At 41.7% G+C, this 19,371-nt stretch overlaps 1 protein-coding gene across 18 annotated transcripts in view; it reads right to left on the minus strand.

Moving 5' to 3' along the window:
- The window catches only part of JAKMIP3 (Janus kinase and microtubule interacting protein 3), a 115,661-nt gene that overhangs the window by 49,308 nt on the left and 46,982 nt on the right, over positions 1 to 19,371 (minus strand). For 10 of the 18 annotated variants that reach the window (XM_081863185.1, XM_081863197.1, XM_081863196.1 and 7 more), the window contains exons 4-5: positions 14,384 to 14,881; positions 166 to 381 (exon numbers count right to left, since the gene is read on the minus strand). In XM_081863185.1, coding sequence (XP_081719311.1) covers positions 166 to 381; positions 14,384 to 14,881 — 714 coding nt within the window. The remainder of the gene's footprint in view (positions 1 to 165; positions 382 to 14,383; positions 14,882 to 19,371) is intronic. The other 8 variants (XM_081863189.1, XM_081863192.1, XM_081863193.1 and 5 more) reach the window with 1 other exon arrangement.

A 19,371-nucleotide genomic window follows, 5' to 3' on the forward strand; every position in this document is an offset into this window, starting at 1 on the left:
GCTGGCCGGGGCGGCTAGGAGTTGGAATCCAACAACACCTGGAGGGCTGCAGATTCCTCGCCACCACCCCAGAGGGGAAAAGAATTTGTTGCCAGAATGTGCACTCACTCATCAAGATTTTGGCATATTTGTTTGTTTCAGGCAAAACCACTAGAAAGTGCTTACAGGACTTCCTGAATGATCTGAAGTCTCTCCTGCACCACTTGCATGAGGAAGTTCCCGCTTGGGGCTGCTCAGATGCCGGTCAGCCTCTCTGAGCTGGGAAAGTTGTTCATCTAAAGCCTCCTTTTGGAGCTGAAGTCTCTGAGCATGCCCGGCTTGAACCCCTAACTCTCTTTCCAGCACGTAGACTGCTCTGTCTTTAAATTTGATCTCCTCCATCTACAAGGAGAACAAAATACAATCACATACGGGCATGCACGGTACAATTCTGGCGTTGCCATAGTAACTGGCAGCATCCCCGCTAGCGGAGCATTTTAGATGATACCCAGAGGTAAAAACGCATAAAATTCAATCCTGCAGATTTCACGCCCTTTAACGTTGAAAAGAAGCACTGGTTTTGAAAAGGGGAGGGGGGAAGCACCCCGAAAAATAGAGTATTTTGGCAGCAAAGATAATAATCATCTCACTTATTACCCCTTATAGGAAACCTCTTTGGAATTCTTTCAGCAAAAGAAATAAAGACAATTTCAAAAAAGAAGAAGAGAGAACTGGTTTGACTATTTCTTCATGTCTACACATTGCACTGAAATCCTCACACCAGGTTTCCTACAAACAAGTAAGTTTTAGTAGCCTTTGAATCAGATTCAGAATTCAGGATTATTATTAACTGTGCAGCACTGAAAGTGTGCCTCGTGCATGCATTAAAGTTCAAGGGCCTGGATTTTGGAGTTCAGGCATGAAATGTTTCTCATTTGATTAGTAAAGAAGCAGGCTCCATTCCTGACCCACAATGATTGTTACTCTGAGAGTACAAAAGAATAACAACACAGAATACTTTTTTGAACTTAGGTTTGGAATGAATAATATAACTCCACAGAAATGTTATGACATTTTTTGCTGTTCATGTCAGCATTTAAATGATAATCCCTTGGTGGCCAATCCTATGCATGCTTACTCAAAAGCAATGTCAGAACCCCAATGACACACATTAAAACCAACTATAATATAAATAGTTTTGAAACAGCTTTATTAAGAGAAAAACAGAATAACCTAAATATTTCCCCAAAGGGTAGCAGAAATGGAAGAATTACATATATAAAGGGAATATTTTGGAGTAGCAAGCAACATTGCTGTGGCATCTCAAAAAGAAAACACCTTGTTTAAAAGCTGAACATGCAGCTCAGAAATGTAGAGTTAAATTTGGGGGGGGATAGGTTAATTTCAATGTATTTGGGTTTGGGGATGTATCCTTATTTAAATTTGAAGTCTTAGTGAGAATGGCCACATGGAGAGTTTCTAAAAATGTAACTGAATTATATTTGAGGGGAAATCCTCAAATTTCCAAGTATATACAAAGACATAGCAAACATAATCTCATTGAAATGTATTGTACTGATACAAGTGGTAAAAATATTCAAGCACTATTTGTTTATCTAGATTGCTGCATTCTGTAATTATAGTAGGAACCAAAGTACCCTGGGAGTAGGCTCATGGAAGGAAACAGTTCTGGGGAACACATTGCTAGAGGCTGCTCTCAGCTGTTTCCTGTAACTTGTATCCATTTACTGTGCCATAACCTGCCTTGTGCTAATTTGAGATCAAACGCCGCTTTGTCATTTTCCTTTAAATTACATTGGAAAAGCCTAATCACTTTGTACAGTATGTTACCAATGGGCTGTGTGCACTGTGTGGTACTACGCAATATAATCATGCACATGCTTACCCAGAGTTAAGTGTCACTGTATTCAGTGCCGTTTACTTTCACATAAGTGTGCATAGGATTGCAGTCTGAAATATCGATGCACATGAATTTATGCATGCATCAGACAGAGATGAGATGTGCCCAGTTCCCTTTCAAAGGTTTGTGTTCTAGAGCTGAACCCTGAAAAATGACAAGTCTATGAACAATATTTAAATAAGGTATCTTTTAAAAACGCAAAATAGGGGCAAAGCAAGAATTGTGATTTACCAAACACGAGAAAACTAAGTCTACTCTGAATAAGCAGGGACAGCTGGGATGAATGTACCATAGACCCCAAAAGACTAACCAGGATGAGCTGAGTGCATTATCCCCCCTGCTCAGGATGACCAAGCAAAAAAAGCTGCTTCTGTAGTCAAGGCTAACCAATACAGAAAAAATGCTGTTCATTTTCTAGGAGCCATGAGATGCCTGTGCTGTCTTGCTTGCTGTGTGCTGGGAGCAGAGTTTTGTTGCGATGGGACAGGCAGAGTTGAGCACTAATGGTGCGGCACAGCCTTCCCCAAAGTGGCAATTTTTGATGTTTTTGGAGTATAACTCCCATCAGCCCCAGCCAACACTGAGAGTCGCAGTCCAAAACATATAAATGGCACCAGGTTGCAGAACACTGTGCAGAGAAAGTGGGGCTCAAACTAGACTTGCAGTTAAATTGTAGCAAATATATACTTTGCTTCCCCCCCCCAAAAAAAGTAGGGGAGCCTGATTCTTAGTAGGGAGGTAGCATGCCGGGATGGGAGGTGTCGCTTTTTACTACCTGTCATGATTCTGGAACATTGTGATCAGGGCCTGAGGAAGGGGGGTGCGATGGGGGTGAGCCACCCCGGGTGTCACCACTGGGGGGGGTGACAAAATGGTGGGCGGCACTCACCGTGGGGCCTGCAGTACGCTTGAGCCATGCGTCTCTCCTGGGAGTGACACGGTGGCTTGGGTGCCCGCAAGCTCCACGCTGCCCCAAACGTCTGCCTGCTGCCTTCCCCTCCGCTGTAGGATGACTGAGAGGGAGGAGGCGGGCAGACTCCTTGGAGGTCCTGAGGAGTGTCCTGTCCTGGCTGGCCCCATCCCTGTGGGCAGCTGGCCCTCCTCGGCTTGCTCTGCCACTGATTGTGATATTGGAATGCTTTTAGGCCCCAAGATGTTTCCAGCCACACCCACCTTAGTGTTGGAGTGGAAAGGGCTGGAAATACTGTGTGTGTGTTCCTGCATATCTGGAGCGTGCGGTGTGCATGACAAAGAGAGAAGGGGTGGCGCTGTGTGGCTGCATATCTGATGCATGTTTGTTTGCGACAAAGGGTGGATAGAGGCATGCAGGCTTTTCCATTCTGTTGTTCTTTTGCCCTGCCCACTTCATCCACCATTGGAAAGCAGACCCCAGTAAGTGGCCAAGTTGAAATCTGGCCCTCTGGTTGAAATAGGCTCCCCATCTCTAACCTAAGCCATTGATTAACATGTTGACAAATACAGGGGCCAAGATAGGGCCGTGCAGCACCCCACTCAAAACCTCCCTCCAGTTTGAAGTGGAACCATGGGTGAACACACTCTGAGTGCAGACCTCCAAGCAGCTGACCGTGTGATCACCCAGCCTGCATTTAATCAGTTTGCTAACGAAAAATATCATCCGTAAATCCTTTGCTGAAATCAAGATAAATCATGTCCACAGCATTCCCGCAATCCACTGATCCAGGGCCAGCCCAGGATGTTTGTCACTATAGGCAAAACAGAAAATGCCCCACTTCCTCCTCTGCAGCCCACCCCCCTCCTCTGCTGCATGCCTGCTACTTGCCCACTGGGGGAGGGGGGGTAAAAGGAGACCAGGTAGTAGTGGCTGGCAGTGGGTGCAGAGTAGTGGGCAAGGGCACAGTGGGGGAGGAGGAGGAGGTGGCAAAAAGCACAGCCACTCCCCTGGCTGTCCAGAGCCTGCCACCCTGAGGCAACTGTCTCATCTTGCCTCGTTGGTGTGCCAGCCCTGCACTAAGCTAGCAATCCAGTAATAAAAAAAGATATAAGATTAGTCTGGCATTAATTCTTGGCAAAGTCGTGGTGGCTTCTACTAATCACTGTATTGTTAAGAAGATACTTCCGGATTGATTGTGTTGTAATCTGTTCTACTATCTTTCTTGATATCAAAGTCAAAATGACCAGCCTGCAGTTTTCAGGATTCTTCTACCCCTTTATTGGGTCTTGGGACAACACACCTACTACTCCTTTGTGGTCATGAACAGTAGCAGAAGCAGCACTGTAATGGGCCAAGACCCAAGCGGCTGCTTGGTTTCTATCAGCAACTGGTGGGCAACATATTTCACCCCACATGTTCCTGGAGGAGTTGTAGTCCCTCTGAAGAAAAGGGTTCATAGTTCAGGGATATTTCTGGATTCCAATCTGTCACTGGCACCACAAGTAGAGTCTGTAGCTAGAAGTGCATATGCCTTGCCTAGGCTGCTTCACCAGTTATGGCCTGTCCTGCAGCTCTCTACCATGGTTTCAGTCCATGCTCTAGCGACCTTCCACCTGGGCTATGGCAATGCTCTCCATGAGGGGCTGCCCCCTTGAAGACAGTTTGGAAGCTACAGCTGGTGCAGAATGTGGCCACTATCCGACATTCTCCACCTTGGCAAGAACGAGGCATTCTCACTCTTCAAGAACCTGTTCTAGCTAGGGGGTAGAAATACTCTGAGGAGACAGGGCTGGGTAGGAGGGCACTCCAAGCCTTTGTTGCAAGTAAACCAAATGTTACAAAAAATTACATAATCTCCAGCACTCTTCACTTAAGGGGAGGGGGAGCCCAAGTAGCACTTACTCCAGAACCTCTAGCCACAATTGAGGAGTGTACTGTACTGTATAACAAAACTTACAGGAAGACTACCCAATAAATCCAGGAACCTTAAAACACTACTGATCTTAGTGAGAAGCCTCTGATAAACCTCCAATAAACACACATACTCTTCTGGAACAGAGTTTGATAACTCTTGTATCAAATGTTTCTGTTGGAAAATTTAATAAATACATCGTGACTGTGATGTTACCTTTCAGCCAATAGTACACTGTATCTTGCCACAGATGGATAAAGTTTTCTACCATCCCTTTCCCATTGCTGCCTCACATCCTTTATAGTTGACCTGGAGACCAAGTAGTTCTGAGAAATATTTTCTCCCCATAGAAGAGCCTTCTTTATTATTAAGCACCTTGAATACATCATAGAAACCCCCTGGACTATACTGCCTTTCCCCCCTTTTTTCTTTTTGCAGAGGACAAGTGGATTTGTTTGAACATACTCAAGAGAAAACATCAAACATCTTTAGAGCCATGCATTCCAGAACTAACACACAAGAATGGAAGGGATGAAATCCTCTTTGACAGAGGCAATAAAATTCATTTGTGTGCTGCACTTCTCACGCCATCATTAAAAAAAACAAAAAACCATGAAGAAATATATAATCTATTTTAAATGTACTGTAGTCTACCAAAGATTCTCATAAAACAAAGGACTGCTTACTATGCATCTCTCCATGGATGGTATAAACAAGCTGTAGGATAGAAATAGTTATAAAGGTTTCTTTTTTAAAAATATCTGCATAGCTAATATCTATTGATCTGAACACAGATCTGTCAACAGGCAACATTTTAAATTAGAAAAAAACCACACACCTACACACACACACACACAGAGAGAGAGAGAGAGAGAGAGAGAAAGAGAGAGAGAGAGAGAATAAAGGGTAATTCAAATAATATCAAGCATTGACTCTTGCTCATATATTCAGTCCTCAAAAAGAAACAACTGTGAAAAATTTGTACAATAAGGAAGCAATAACAACAAAAAGGAAAAGGGAAAATACTATTTTATATATTAAAGCCACTGAAGTATAACAATAATAACATGATTTTAAAGAGAGTGAAACATTAAGCAATATGGAGAACAGTAGAGAAATTAATAAAAAGAGACACACTCATGGACATAGAGACACTCATTCACCCACCCACATTTACAGCCTTTTTAGCTCCATACTATCAACACAAAGGAGAGGTTGGTGCAGAAAAAGGAGTTGACTCACTGAGAGTATTGGGTTGGTATCCAGGTGTATATCTCTAAAAGACTAGCTCATGCGTTTGTTTCCTGACAGTAGGAAGCGACGCTCCCAACAGTCTCGCCTTCCTGATAATTTCACCCCAGTTACTTTCTCTAACAGAAGGCCTACTTGTGAAACAGAGCCTATGAATATACATGAGGAAGGCAACCAATGGTCTTTAAGAAAATGGCTTGCTTAACAGCATGGATGTTTCCACTTTATATTTAGCAGGTTGTCTCCACCAATAATGCATTTTAATTAATAAACAGCTTGCGAGCATCGCTGCTGCCAATTATGGAAAGCCAGGAAAGATTGGGGATTTCTCTTCCTCCCAGCCATCCCTCGCCAGCATCTGCTATTAAAAATCAAAACACTGAATAATTTCTAATATCGTTTGTATCAAACCGGTTGTCATGGCTGTTATTTCTCAGACTCTATGGAAAAAAACCACAAACATGTCATTTGCAATGCTGCGTAAGCTGCTTATAAGCTTGGGAGCTTCCATAAGCGTTTTTAATAGAGCACTGTAGCAGAAGGTGTGGAAGGGCAAGGCAACATTTCTAACTTGCAGCATCTGGGGCTGAAAAGAAAAGGGGAAAGGGGGAAAAACCCACATACCATTCCCAGACAGAGGTTTTAATTGCAAATGAGAAAATCCATGCCAATCATTGGTTGCTCCATAGCTTACCCATCTCCCTGCAGGCAAGCTGTCAAAGGAAGCAATTAGAATGTACCACAAGAAATATGTCTCTTGCAGGACCAACCAGCACAGGTAAATAAGTTGTCAGTCATTTATTAGTGAAGAGGTAACTAAAGATCAAAGGGAGCAGGGAGATATCTGCAGTCAATATTATGCCATTAAGGGGAAACTCGGGCATACAGAAGAGGAGACTAGAGGGCCGATAATAGTGCTAAGGCAGGCCATTGGCTCACCTAGTCTGGGACGGTCTATTCTGATTGGATGCAGTTCTCTGAGAATTCAGATTTTCCAGAGACTGATACGTGAGATCTTTTAAAAGTGGAAATCCTGAGGACAGAAGCTGGGGCTGTATTCACACCTCAGTTCATTCTGTTTTCCTGACATTTCCCTAACTGTTCATTTTCACGTTATATTTGAGCTTTCACATGACATAAAATTCCACTTCTGGAACTATTGTGGAACGTAGCACAACTTGGGTGCTCATTTCCGTGCAGGGGGGCCAGCTTGAATAAAGTATTGGGGAGGCACGTAAGTCCCACTCTGCAGAATCGATCGCAAGATGTGGTGCACACCATTTGAATGGCAATGCCCATCAATTTGGGGGCCGTGACCTCTTCAAATATTTTATTGTGGGGGCAAATGGAGCTCGGCTCCTAGGAGTTGGCTCCTATATTTCTGTGTTATTTGCTTCCAGAAAACATCTATTTGCAGATAATATGGCAATGAGTGCTGAACTTGCACTATATGGCACAATATCCCACCATATTTCCAGAAGTGTCTTTTATGTTGTGTGAAAGCTCAAATATAATGTGGGGATTAGCAGACAGGGTGTGAATGCAGCCGAAGACCTTTGATGTGCAAAACCTCTGAGCTATAGCTCTTTTCCTTAATAAAACATGCATGTAATCATATCAACTAATGTATGCATCTACTTCAGTTCTCTTCTCTATGTGGTTTTTTATTTTGTTTTTATCTTATTTAGGGGCATTTATTTCATTATTTATTTGTCAAACATTTCAGTCACTTTTTAAAACAACAACAACAAAATGTTTTATGTAGATTTTCAATTTCATTGTTCTGTATGGGACAATGACAATAAAGATATTGTATATCGTATATCATATTGTATCGTATATCGTAATTTTACAAAAATAAAACTATATGTACCTCTTTCACTGTATATTTTCCAAACTAGCCATTGTCTTTTGCCAAGAAGAATAGGAGCACTGCAGCACAAAACACTGAGTGGAGTCCTCATGAAAATTTGTCTTAATATTCAAGTCTTTGTATGCAATTTTGCCTAATATACACATTTTTGCAAGCAATTCCCCCTAATACAGTGCATTTTTGTATGTTACTTTCACCAACAGTAACATTTACATGCACACTTCACCCTAGAATATACTTTTTTTAATACATTGCTGGTGGGGGTGGGGGGGAAGAGAACTGAACTGCAAAATTCAAAGCAAAGTGAGTGTTTCGGTTTGTACAGTGGTACCTCTAGTTATGAACTGAATTCATTCCGGAGGTCCGTTCTTAACCTGAAACTGTTCTTAAGTAGAGGCATGCTTTCGCTAATGGGGCCTCTTGCTGCTGCTGGCACACAATTTATGATCTCATCCTGGGGCAAAGTTCTCAATTCGAGGTAATTCTTCCAAGTTAGCAGAGTTTGTAACCTGAAGCACTTGTAACCTGAGGCGTTTGTAACTTGAAGTACCACTGTTTATTGTTTCAGGAATTATGAATTAGGCGTGAATGGAATTGAAAATCCTGACATCTAGAACCTTGCACCCACTCAACCTGCCTCACTGATAGACTTCTAATTATAAGCAGAAGTCCAAACATTTGGGGAACCCTTAGTAGTCGCCCAACATCTGTAGCCACCATGACACTGCTCCTGTTGTAATGAATTAGAACAAGCATAGGCAAACTTGGCCCTCCAGATGTTTTGAGACTACAACTCCCACCATCCCTGACCACTGGTCCTGTTAGCTAGGGATGATGGGAGTTGTAGTCTCAAAACATCTGGAGGGCCAAGTTTGACTATGCCTGAATTAGAACTTTCTCTTTCTCTGCACCTCTGAAGGGGACGATATCCAGCTTCTCTTTGCCAAATCCAAGCTTGCACCAAAGGAAAGGGCAGGTACCATTCCCACTTGTGTGCTTGTTTCAGGAGGGCTTCTGAAGCCCATCACAATTGTGTTTCCTCTCCAGATGTTGGGAGTATTTGGCACGAAACTTCCAAGTCCCTCCAACAGCAAACCGTTCTTTCCAACCCTTTGGCTGGAAGCAGAGTGGGGCAGTTTGTGAGTTTGTTCAGACAGACACAGACACACAGACACACACCCGAGTCCACTCTACGTAAACACTTGATGATTCCTGACTTAGAGTGAGCTGACATCATTAAAAAGCATTGTATTTGAGGTGAAAGTAATGTCCCAAAGCCTTCAGTCTGGTTGATTTTTATATATGGGATAGGGCAGGAGGGAATAGCATCTTGGCCTTTGCCTCAGGCAGCAAAAAGTCTTGGGCTGGCCTTGGCTTAGAAGGATCTTTTCCCCCTCTTTGATATGCTCCACACCTGTGTGTGAGAGAGAAGCAGAGAGATTGTGAATGTAGGGTATGCTTATTAAGTTGGGAGGAGAAGCCTTCAAAGTCATGAATTCTTTTGCTGTGTTTCTCCTCCTCAAATGTGGTATTCATGCTTGCAACTTTTCTCCAAAGGATAGATACTAGAAAGGCTTGAAGAGCTCTGATGAATGCATTAGCACACATTTGACAACTGCAGAACCATAAGTGTGATCAAAGGTTACATATTCAATGCAAAGTAGGGGTTTAATGCAGCTGTTTTGAGTTCTGCTATACCCAGCAAAATAGAGAAGGGTCTACTAATGATTTTTTGACAATACAATATATAAATTATTAGAAATCCAAAATGCAAATATCTTGTCGAATCACATTTTCTAATATTTTCAAAGTAAATAACAACTTTTAAGAGTAAGATGCTGGTGATGCAACAAAGTTGGACTAATTATTCCCAATAATTTAAAAATGTAATTATTCTACAAATACTTGGGGGGTGGTACAGGGGCTTGTTGAAAACTTAGATTTAAAAAAACGATGCTCACAATTTTGTTTTTCCAATCTTTTTTTTTTTTTTGCTGGGTTTTACACAAGATCTAAGTGATATATCTTATAAACAAACAAATGTATTGTAGCATGAATTTTCATAAGTATTGATTACCTTTGTCATCTGCATGAAATGGAAGTACCGTATTGGCCTGAACCCACACCCAAATATAAGCCGCACATTTAAAATTTGCCGGCTTGGGGAAGACTTGGGAGCCGCGGATGGGACGGCGCCATTGCCCCACGCTCCTGGTCTGCTCTCTGGGGAGGGGGAGCCATGCCCCTTTGCCGGCAGCCTCGCCCCCTTCTCGGCGGTTCAGGGGAGGCATGGGAGCAGCGGTTGGGGTGGGCGCTGTCGCCCTGTGTTCCCGACAGCCCTCATGGGCAGCTGTTTTAGCAGCGATATCGTAAGGTTGTGAATATGTCGCACTTTAACTTTTCATGGTCGGAATTTGGAAAACAAGTGTGGCTTATATTTGGGCCAATACAGTAGGTTCTTGCCCATGTAACCACATGCCACAGTCAAATCTGTTAGACATTAAGGTACCATGGATCAGATGGCTGTTTCCGCTACTGCAGATCAACACAGCTATTTTTTCTGGAATCAGTACTTAGTCCACTTTAGTATTGATATCAAGTTCCTGCATCTTATCATGTGGTTGATGGGAAACATGCCCAGTTAATAAAACTAACAGATTTCTGGCTCCTGTTATTTTGTATCTATCTGCAAAATAGCATGTTATATTATAAGTATAAAGACATATGGCTTCATGATCTCGAAGCATAGTAAATACTCTAGCATTAAAGTGTTTGCTGTTGGGGATTAATTTGCCTCCTGTTGAGCAGAGCTCTGCTTTTAATTTGTGGTAGTCTCTGGCTGACATGAGGAAGAGAAAACATTACAGTCACATGACTACAGCAAGCCAAATAGATCTTTGGGCAGAGTTTAACCTGTGATGTTGCTGAAATATATTAGAACACATTTTACTCAGTCAAAACATTATTTTCTTTCCTATAACTCTCACATACTGATCAAAGCAATGTTCAAAATGTGGGTCTCATGAAAATGTCACCTTGTTGCTTGATTAACAACCAGCTGTTCTGTCTAATAGGTTAATATTTCCCTTGGTGAACATTAGCTGTGGTGCTTTTCTCATGAGAACTCTTAGTTTTTATCATTTCTCTGGGTAAGCAAGATTTAAACCCACAGCCTGGTAGGAAAGTGCTAGGGTTGAAATCCAGATATGAGCCAGTATGGAGCTGCATCAAACATCCAAAATCAAGTTATGTTATGTTTTGCTTGGAAATATTCACACTATACGAGGTTGGGAGGAGAAGGGTAGGGATGGCTATCTGGGAAAAGCTGCACATACAGAGAAAGGCAGTAAGATATGAGAGGAAAAGCTATATTTGGATTTAGCAGAAGTTAGCCACTGAGTCCCTTACTATAAACAGAATTTTGTGTTCCACCAATTGCTGTTCCCTACAAAAGACCCAAACATGAGTCCTACAGATGGCAAGAGCTAAAATGCTCACTTGAGTCAGATAGTTACTGTAAAAATGAAAAAGGCTAGTGGGGTTTTGCAGGAATCCTCCAATATCTTAATTTGGCTCCATTCTAATTAGACTGAAAGAGCCATTTCAAGGCTAAAATGCACATTGCATGCAAACATGTAAAAGTGTTGCCTGATGGCTTTTTAATGGAAGATAAGGCTATCCATGGCTACTAGCCATGATGGCTATGTTCTGCCTCCACTGTCGGAGACAATACGACTCTGAATACCAGTTGCCTGAAGTTGCAAGTGGGGAGAGGGCTGCTTCACTCAGGTTCTGCTTGCAGGCTTCCTGTGGACATCTGGTTGGCCACTGCGAGAACAGAGCGCTAGACTGGATGACTCTTTGGCACAATTCAGCAGGCTCTTCCCATGTTCATTTAAGCTTGAAAAATTACTTTGGGAAAAGGTGATTGAGCCTGGATTGGTGCCTGGGGAAGAATCATTTCCCCACTTGCTACCCCCCTCTCCAAATCACACCTTTCTCCCTCTAAACTGGTTTTGAATTTAAGTACATGTTTGTGAAGGTCAGAGATACTGACAGGCTACACTTATATGTGTTTGCATGTAACATTTAATTGTGTCTCCCCAAATATATTGGGACACTTCACTAAGACACCCATTTGTGTGATCAGTCTAATATATCCAGAAGTAACTCACATCTTCTAGCAACTGCTGAATTCCTTAATATGTTGTAGGTTGGAGCATCAGCAATCACACTTGTTGTGACTGAGCTCTGTGAACTATCAGCTCACATATTGGACCATCCATTCACATGGATATTTCCATTCATTTCAAAAGGTATTATTCAAATTTCATCCTTCTCTCTCTCTCTCTCTCTCTCGTGGCATTTGTGGGAGTTACCTTGTTTTACCTTCCCAGCAACCTTGTGAGGATGACTTAGGATGGGAGAATGGGACTTGCCCAAGGTCACCAAGCCATGAAGGCTAAAGACAGGTCCATATCCAGGTACATTTAACCATTATACTACTCTGTCTCCCTAGGTACAATGTTACTAACTATACACTGCAGTAAAATAAAACTATATTTTGGTATTGAACAATTAGGCTGTTTCTTTGCATCCTTGAATGCTATAGATGCTATTTCCACTTTGTCCGTGTTATACTTTTAAAGCACATTCAAAGCACATTATTTCCCTCAAGGAATTATGGGCACTGTAGTTTACTTCTCACAGAATTACAACCCCCTGAAACCTTTAACAAACTACTGTGCCCAGGATTCTTTGAGGGAAAGATTAAGCTTACATGTGCTTTCAATGAACAGTGTGCACACAAGTTGCATAATATCTCCAAACAGAAAAAGAGCATTCAACGTATTTGGCTATGAAGGAACAATATGATGCTGGTCACAGTTCTCCCTCTGGTATAGGATCCCAATGTTCCTGAACCCCACAAATTGGACAAAATTGGATTTAACGTGACTAGACTTAACTTATCAAGCTTACATTCTATTACAAGTAAAGTTATGTATTTTACTTTGGAAAAGAAAGTATCCATTCTGGATATAGCAGATCATTTAATATGAAACTGAAGGTGCATTTGTCATTGTCATCCTTATCATGGAAAACAGCAAAAAGCTCCCTGAGCATAATAAATCAGCTGAAGTTATACATCAAGAATTGATCTACTATGAATAATTAGCTGCTGCAACTAGTCTTCCACTAATGGTGTTAGAAAGCATTAAGTGTAGCTTTCATTGTGATCACGGGAGTGTTAAACATAAATTCACACATAGTAACATGTAGATGTGGTGCTGGAGCAGCAAAAACATAAGACTACACAAAGGCCTTGCTCTCTGACTGCCTGGTAACCGCCTAACAACTGGGGGGGGGGGGGCGGGAATCAAACAACTGTCGAAATAGAAATAGAAAATTGAAAGCTATCATGCAAAGTCGGAGCTATCCAATGAGAATTTAAACCATCTCTTGAGTGGCTTTATATGCAAAATACAACCATATATAATACAAATATGTTATCCTGGAAATGAAACTGTGTACGGGCCAACTTATATGTTCTGTATTTTCCTGCATGGAAAGCACTTCTGTCTGGGAAATACTGTGTCTGGGAAATTGTATATGATGAGGCCAAATGGAGACATTTACATATGAAAACAGGCTAAGAAACCATGATTGGATGCAGGCTAAAGATAATTGCTTTATACGTTTAAAAAAGCCCCAAAAACCTGCTGAAATGGCATAAATGTATATTCAGTGGTCTAAGTCGAAGAGGCTGTAATCCTATGCACACTTATCTAACTTCCATTAGATTCAGTGCAAGTTACTTCCAAGCAGGCATGCCTAGAATTGTACTGTAAAGCAAGGGTTTAAATCATTGGCCTGTGATCACTTTGTCATATTTGAAGTTTTGCCTATACCCCTTTGCCTAGAAAAAGGTTGCTAGTAACAATTAGATCACCATATACTTCTGCAATCATAAGTCTTTTATGTCTCAGTAACAATACAGCATTGTGAAAAGGTAAGTAAGTAGAGATGCACAGCAATTTGCAAAGCTGGTTGTGACCTGGAAAAAAAGGTCATCTCCTTCCTCCTAATTTACCCTTTACCAGTAGAAAGACAAGGCGGTATTTGGATTCTAGCACATAACTATTTTTCAAGCTTTAAAACTTTTTTTTTTTTTTAAAAAAAGAACAACCTACTGCCCACTAACCAGTACTGATGTGAAGTTGATTCCTGGGGGAACTAAAATGATCATTTAAACAGATGGCATGGCAAGAGACCAAGAGACAGCCTGGATCAAAACCTTGCACCCTGTTAACTTACAGCACAGCATATCTTTGAGAGACAACCTCCTCCTAGACATTTTCATTAGTGCTGGATAAATCTCAGAAGGATCACAAAGTCTTTATGGATTAGTAGCCCCAATGCAGGATGCTTCGTCACAGTGAATTTGAACTGTTTATTAGCGAAAACACAGAAAGAACATTCGTTCCCTTCCCCTTGTTGCTGAAAACCGCCAGAATGATTGAAATTTGCACATACCAATCTGCGAATTTCCCTCTCACACTCTCTCTTTATCCTGGTAATCTCTTCTTGGTGAAGGTGATACACACTCCGTATCTCTGCTGCTTTGATTTTGTCAGCTTGCACGACCACAGATAAAGCTTCTTCCACTTGTTTTTTAGCCCCCTTAAGCTCCAAAATTTCCTGTTGCATTTTGGTTTTCTCACCCTCAAATCCCTTCTTGGCCTCCTCCTTTGCTTCGCAGAAGAGCATCGTCTTAACCTTATCAGGCGTCCCATCCCGGACAACATTGAGTAAGGCCTGAAGTCTCTGAATTTCATTATCTTTGATTTTTATGACTCTAAGAAGCTCAGCTTCATGCTGTCTTAAAAGTCCCTCGCGAACAGCTTGGAGCTCCTTCATTTTTTCTTCATGAAGTTTAGCCTTGAGCTCCGTTACAGTCACTGTGTTTTTGTGCTGTTCGTGTTCTTTGATCAGCTTCACTTCCTGATTTTTCTCCCTCTCCAATTTGCTGACCTAGAAGAAAAAGAAAGTATCACACGGTATGTTTAAGATGGATTTTATAACCTAGCAATAAATGTTGGAGGACATATTTAAGACAGCTGTTGGGAAATCAGCAAGTGTTTTTTCATTATCACCAATTAAGGGTTAAAAAGAGATGTAAGATTAAATGAGTGAGTTTGTCTTGGGGTTTTTCCTCCCTATTAGCAACATCAGCTATGCAGAGTGGGGGGGCACAAGCTAGATCAGAACCATGGTGAATGGGAAGGAGGGGTTAACCCTGTCCCCCATGTTAGAATCCCACCGAAAGTTAGAGTTGCTCATAGTCCTGACAATGCAGCATGTCAGGGGTGGATAAGGGAAGATGGAGTCCTCCCATTACAAGTTTCTCCATCCCTCTGAAAAATTCCATCTCCTACTGAATCCTGGGCTCATTTCCCATCAGACACCGGGCACACTGGGTGTACTGGGAAGATGTAGACAAAGGAAGGGAATGAAAATACCTCCCTTTCTCTTCTACAGTGACTTACACATTAAAATTGGGGCCCGTCCATACCTTGCCTTAATATGGATTCTTTGTGCCTTCTTTAATTTCCTCTTGTCCATGTGGCATTTACCTCCAACTACTGCCCCCCTTCCAAAAATCTTGAGATCCCAATATGCAATTAATGTTGCTCGCCTTTTCAGATTTTCAAGGCATAGAGAATCCCTGGATTTAGTGAGCAGACAGTGTAGGACAACAGTAGCTGGAAGAGAACACTGCATGGAGGATGGGGAACTAAAGGGGGCCCTTTATTGTACTAATAAACTTTAATAAGGACGGGAATATTCACAATACCAAAGTTTCTCAACAGCCGTCTGCATGCTTCTCCTTGATGATACACAATTACCATGTCTAAAAGTTGGTTGCATGCACTGTATTGTTGCACTTTTTGGTAATGTGCTAATTCATACACAGGAGTGTCAACACAGATAGGCCTGACAATAATTCAAACCAACCAACTCTCACACACATTTAAATTAGCTGACAAAAGCAGTTTTGGTATGGCCGGATTAGCGCTCCTTCTCAAAAGTTTTAAAATAATTCATAGATCTTCTTGCATGCCTGCCTACCCTTTATAGTGAAAGCAAAACAACTAGAGTCTGTCTGAACCAACCTCCTGCCAATTTCTAACGCAAAAGTCAGAGACTCGGCTCATTTCAGGTTTCACGTAAGCACAAGTTTTGCACTGGTCTTTTAACTTTTGCACTGAATGCTTTTTTTGAGTTCTTCAAGGCAACAATTCCAGCTAAAAGCATCGCCCGCTGGCAAATGTAAGAAGCTTGTGAGTTTAGCAGAGTTTTGAAAAGCAAAGACTGTCAATGAGCTCTCCCCATTTTCCACCTCAGTGCCCCATTACTTAACAGTGGCCATGTTACTTGGCTCTTAGATACTCTGCTATTATTACACAACTGATCCAACAGACATTGTTCCAGTTACTTCCAGGGCTCCTTCATTCAGCAGTCATCCTAACTGGGTTGCACAAAGCTTACTCGGTGGTTAGACTCTGTCCAGTTTCACTGAGCATTCATCCTGATTTGCTTACAGGGTTCTTACATGTCTTCCTGGTCATCATTCAATAATCCCACATTATTCATTCATCCTATATTTTCTGGCATGTTTCTCCACCACTTTCCTAACTTCAAAAGGTTGGGGGGGGTTGTTATTAAACAAAAGAGTGGATTGATTGAACTAGGGCAGCAAAGTGTTTTATTCCACTTTAATTGCACAAGCCTAAATTTCCAGTGTGTGCTTAAATTCCTCCCACAAAATAGGGGGAGTCTGAAGGCACCCCCAGTTACTAAAGGGGTTTTACTAAATGGGGACTTAATATTGTAAAGGGTCATTCAGGTATCACAATTGATAGCAGTTTGTTTACTGACTGAATCCCCCATCCTCCCTGTTAAATCTGGATTAAGTGTGTGTAGGGGGGTATGGCCTGGCAATATTGATGCCAATAATGTTGTGTGGATGATACAAAAAAAGTTGCATGTATGAGGAGCACCCACCCACAGGAAACACAACAGCAGCTTGCTGGGTGGGGTGCAGCAGCTAAACTAGCTTTCCAGACAGTGGCTCACTGGGAGGGCAAGATGGCGGGAAGCCTGGCATGGTGGAAACACACTCACAGAGCCAATCTAGTACGTTTGCACCACATTGACCTCCCCGCCCCTTTGAGCCTTTATCTTCTCCTTTCTGCTAAGCAACAGGGACCAACCTGCTAGGAAGCTAGTGCCATGGCTTCAGCCGTGCCCCCCCCCCCCCGCAACTGCTTCTCAAGATTCACCATCTGTAAATGATACCCATCAGGAAGCCCCTTAAAATTAACATGTTATAAATTTTCTTAGCTACCAAATTAAATTTAAAAATCCCCAAACAATTTTCAGAGTAGTGGTGCAGCAATAAAATCTTCCAACCCCTTTGCAAAGCTAAGCAGGGTCCGGTATGGTTTCAAACTGGATGAGAGACTGTGTTTTGAGATTCCTGCATTGCACAGGGTTGGACCAGACTGCCCTAGGTATTCCCTCTATGATTCTAAAACAGCTTTGTGCTTGCTCAGTGGTTTTTAAGATGTTAATTAAGCAGCGTTGGAAGTAAAGAATAAATAAAAATGTCCTGCCTGGACAGTACGCAAACATACACTTTTGAACAATTTACAAATGGCCTTCTTTTAATGATGCCTTCCCAGTAATGAAGCTGCTGCTGTACAAGCGATTCAATAATGCAATACTTCCAGGCTTGTTTTCCGATGTGTGATTTACACAAGAATTTTGGAGTAACACTAAATCTCCTAATTAGAAATGAATTACAAAGAGATGCCATCCATTCAGAACCCTCGGCTGCAATTGCTTGTCTGCAGCTGATATTAGCAACATGCTGGCCACGTCTAACATTAGCATACTGCTTATATTTCATTACCGACTGCTTAGTTTGCAGTGCAAGCTGCTTACGTTGCCTGGGATGGATTGGTAACATCAAATAAAATCAATACTAAAGTCTGGACTGGCTTGCATTTGTGGGTTATAACCATCATACCTGGAATGAAGCTTTTAAAAATCGTATGGACTTATATAGAAGAAACAGCAGAAATGTGTGTATGTGTGTGTGTGTGTACAGTATACACACATCTATGATTCTATGAATGACCTGAGTGCCTAGATAGGATAATGTGGAAATATGTGGTCCTTAAGGCCTGTTAGCCAGTGCAGTTGGCTCAATATTGGCTCAATAGCTGGCATCCATCTGTCTCTGGAGACAATGGAGGAGTGTCTCTTTGGAGTTGAAGTCAAAGTGTTACAGCGACTGTTGTGGCTGTAGAGACCAATACAGGAGAGACATGTTTTGTTGCAGCTGGCACAGATGAAGGCATCCATTTGTGCTACTGCAAATTTGCCATGGCTAAATATGGCCTCACTTATTCCAGCCAAAATTAAATACATAAATTTAAAGAAACCCAAGGGTTGTAGCCATCATTAGCCCTACTCTGAGTAGATCCTTTGAAATTAATGAACATGACTAGCTTGGGTTCATTCATATCAGTGGGAGACCCATATAGAAAAGTATTTATTTTTATATTACCTTATATAAAATGAGTCTTATTCAATACCTTTGTTCTGCTAGCGCAACCAGTTGCACCATGCATCTTTCCCCTCCACACCTCTTCCATGAAGACCCCCTCATCATCAAAATCTGCTCCAGAGGATTGAGGGGCCCTTCAGAGAAGATTTTTAGGGTGTGCAGAGAAGAATTTGATGGTCCACAAGGAGAGGACAGGGGTGGACCATTCCACGAACAGAACTCCATGTCCAAACCTATCTATTTTTATATTGTTTTATTTGGATTACGTTAGAATAACTTGGGATATTTACTTACAGCTACTAGTAAGCATAAACTTTCACAGCCATATATTTCTGTCTATCCTATATTTATGTAATTCAATTTATAGTTTAACATTTAAATAATCAACGTATCTGAATTTAAGTACATTAAGAGCCATTTATGTAAGATTGCCTGTGACATCTGTTCATCATCAGTACAGTTCTCCAGTAGTGTCAACATAAAATTCAGTAGGTTCACCCTGAGTAGTACTTAATTGGCTGCAACCCTGTTTCCAAGCAAAGCGAAGTGTAGACAAAATATAATTTGTCTTCAGATTTGGTAGATTACCCTAAAAGCCAATGCAGGCTCCAGCTGTCACCCACACAGTAACCAAAGATTAATTTAATTTTCGCATTAAAAAGCTAGATTGTGCTCAAAAGAAATTGCCAGATCAGCTTGTTTAATGTGTACTGCATATGGATTTATGCCATCGTCCCCCACCCCTTCTTGGCAGTTTTGCTTCTTAGTGTATGGTACATGCTGACAATACAGCTGCTTTTGCCTCCATAGGGGACCAATTAGAGAAGTCTCTAAATAATGCATCAAAACCCGCATTCGTATGAAGACAAGATCTAAAACAACCTTC

Source organism: Podarcis erhardii, assembly GCF_964252035.2.
Source record: "Podarcis erhardii genome assembly, chromosome: 5".
Classification (NCBI taxonomy): Eukaryota; Metazoa; Chordata; class Lepidosauria; order Squamata; family Lacertidae; genus Podarcis; species Podarcis erhardii.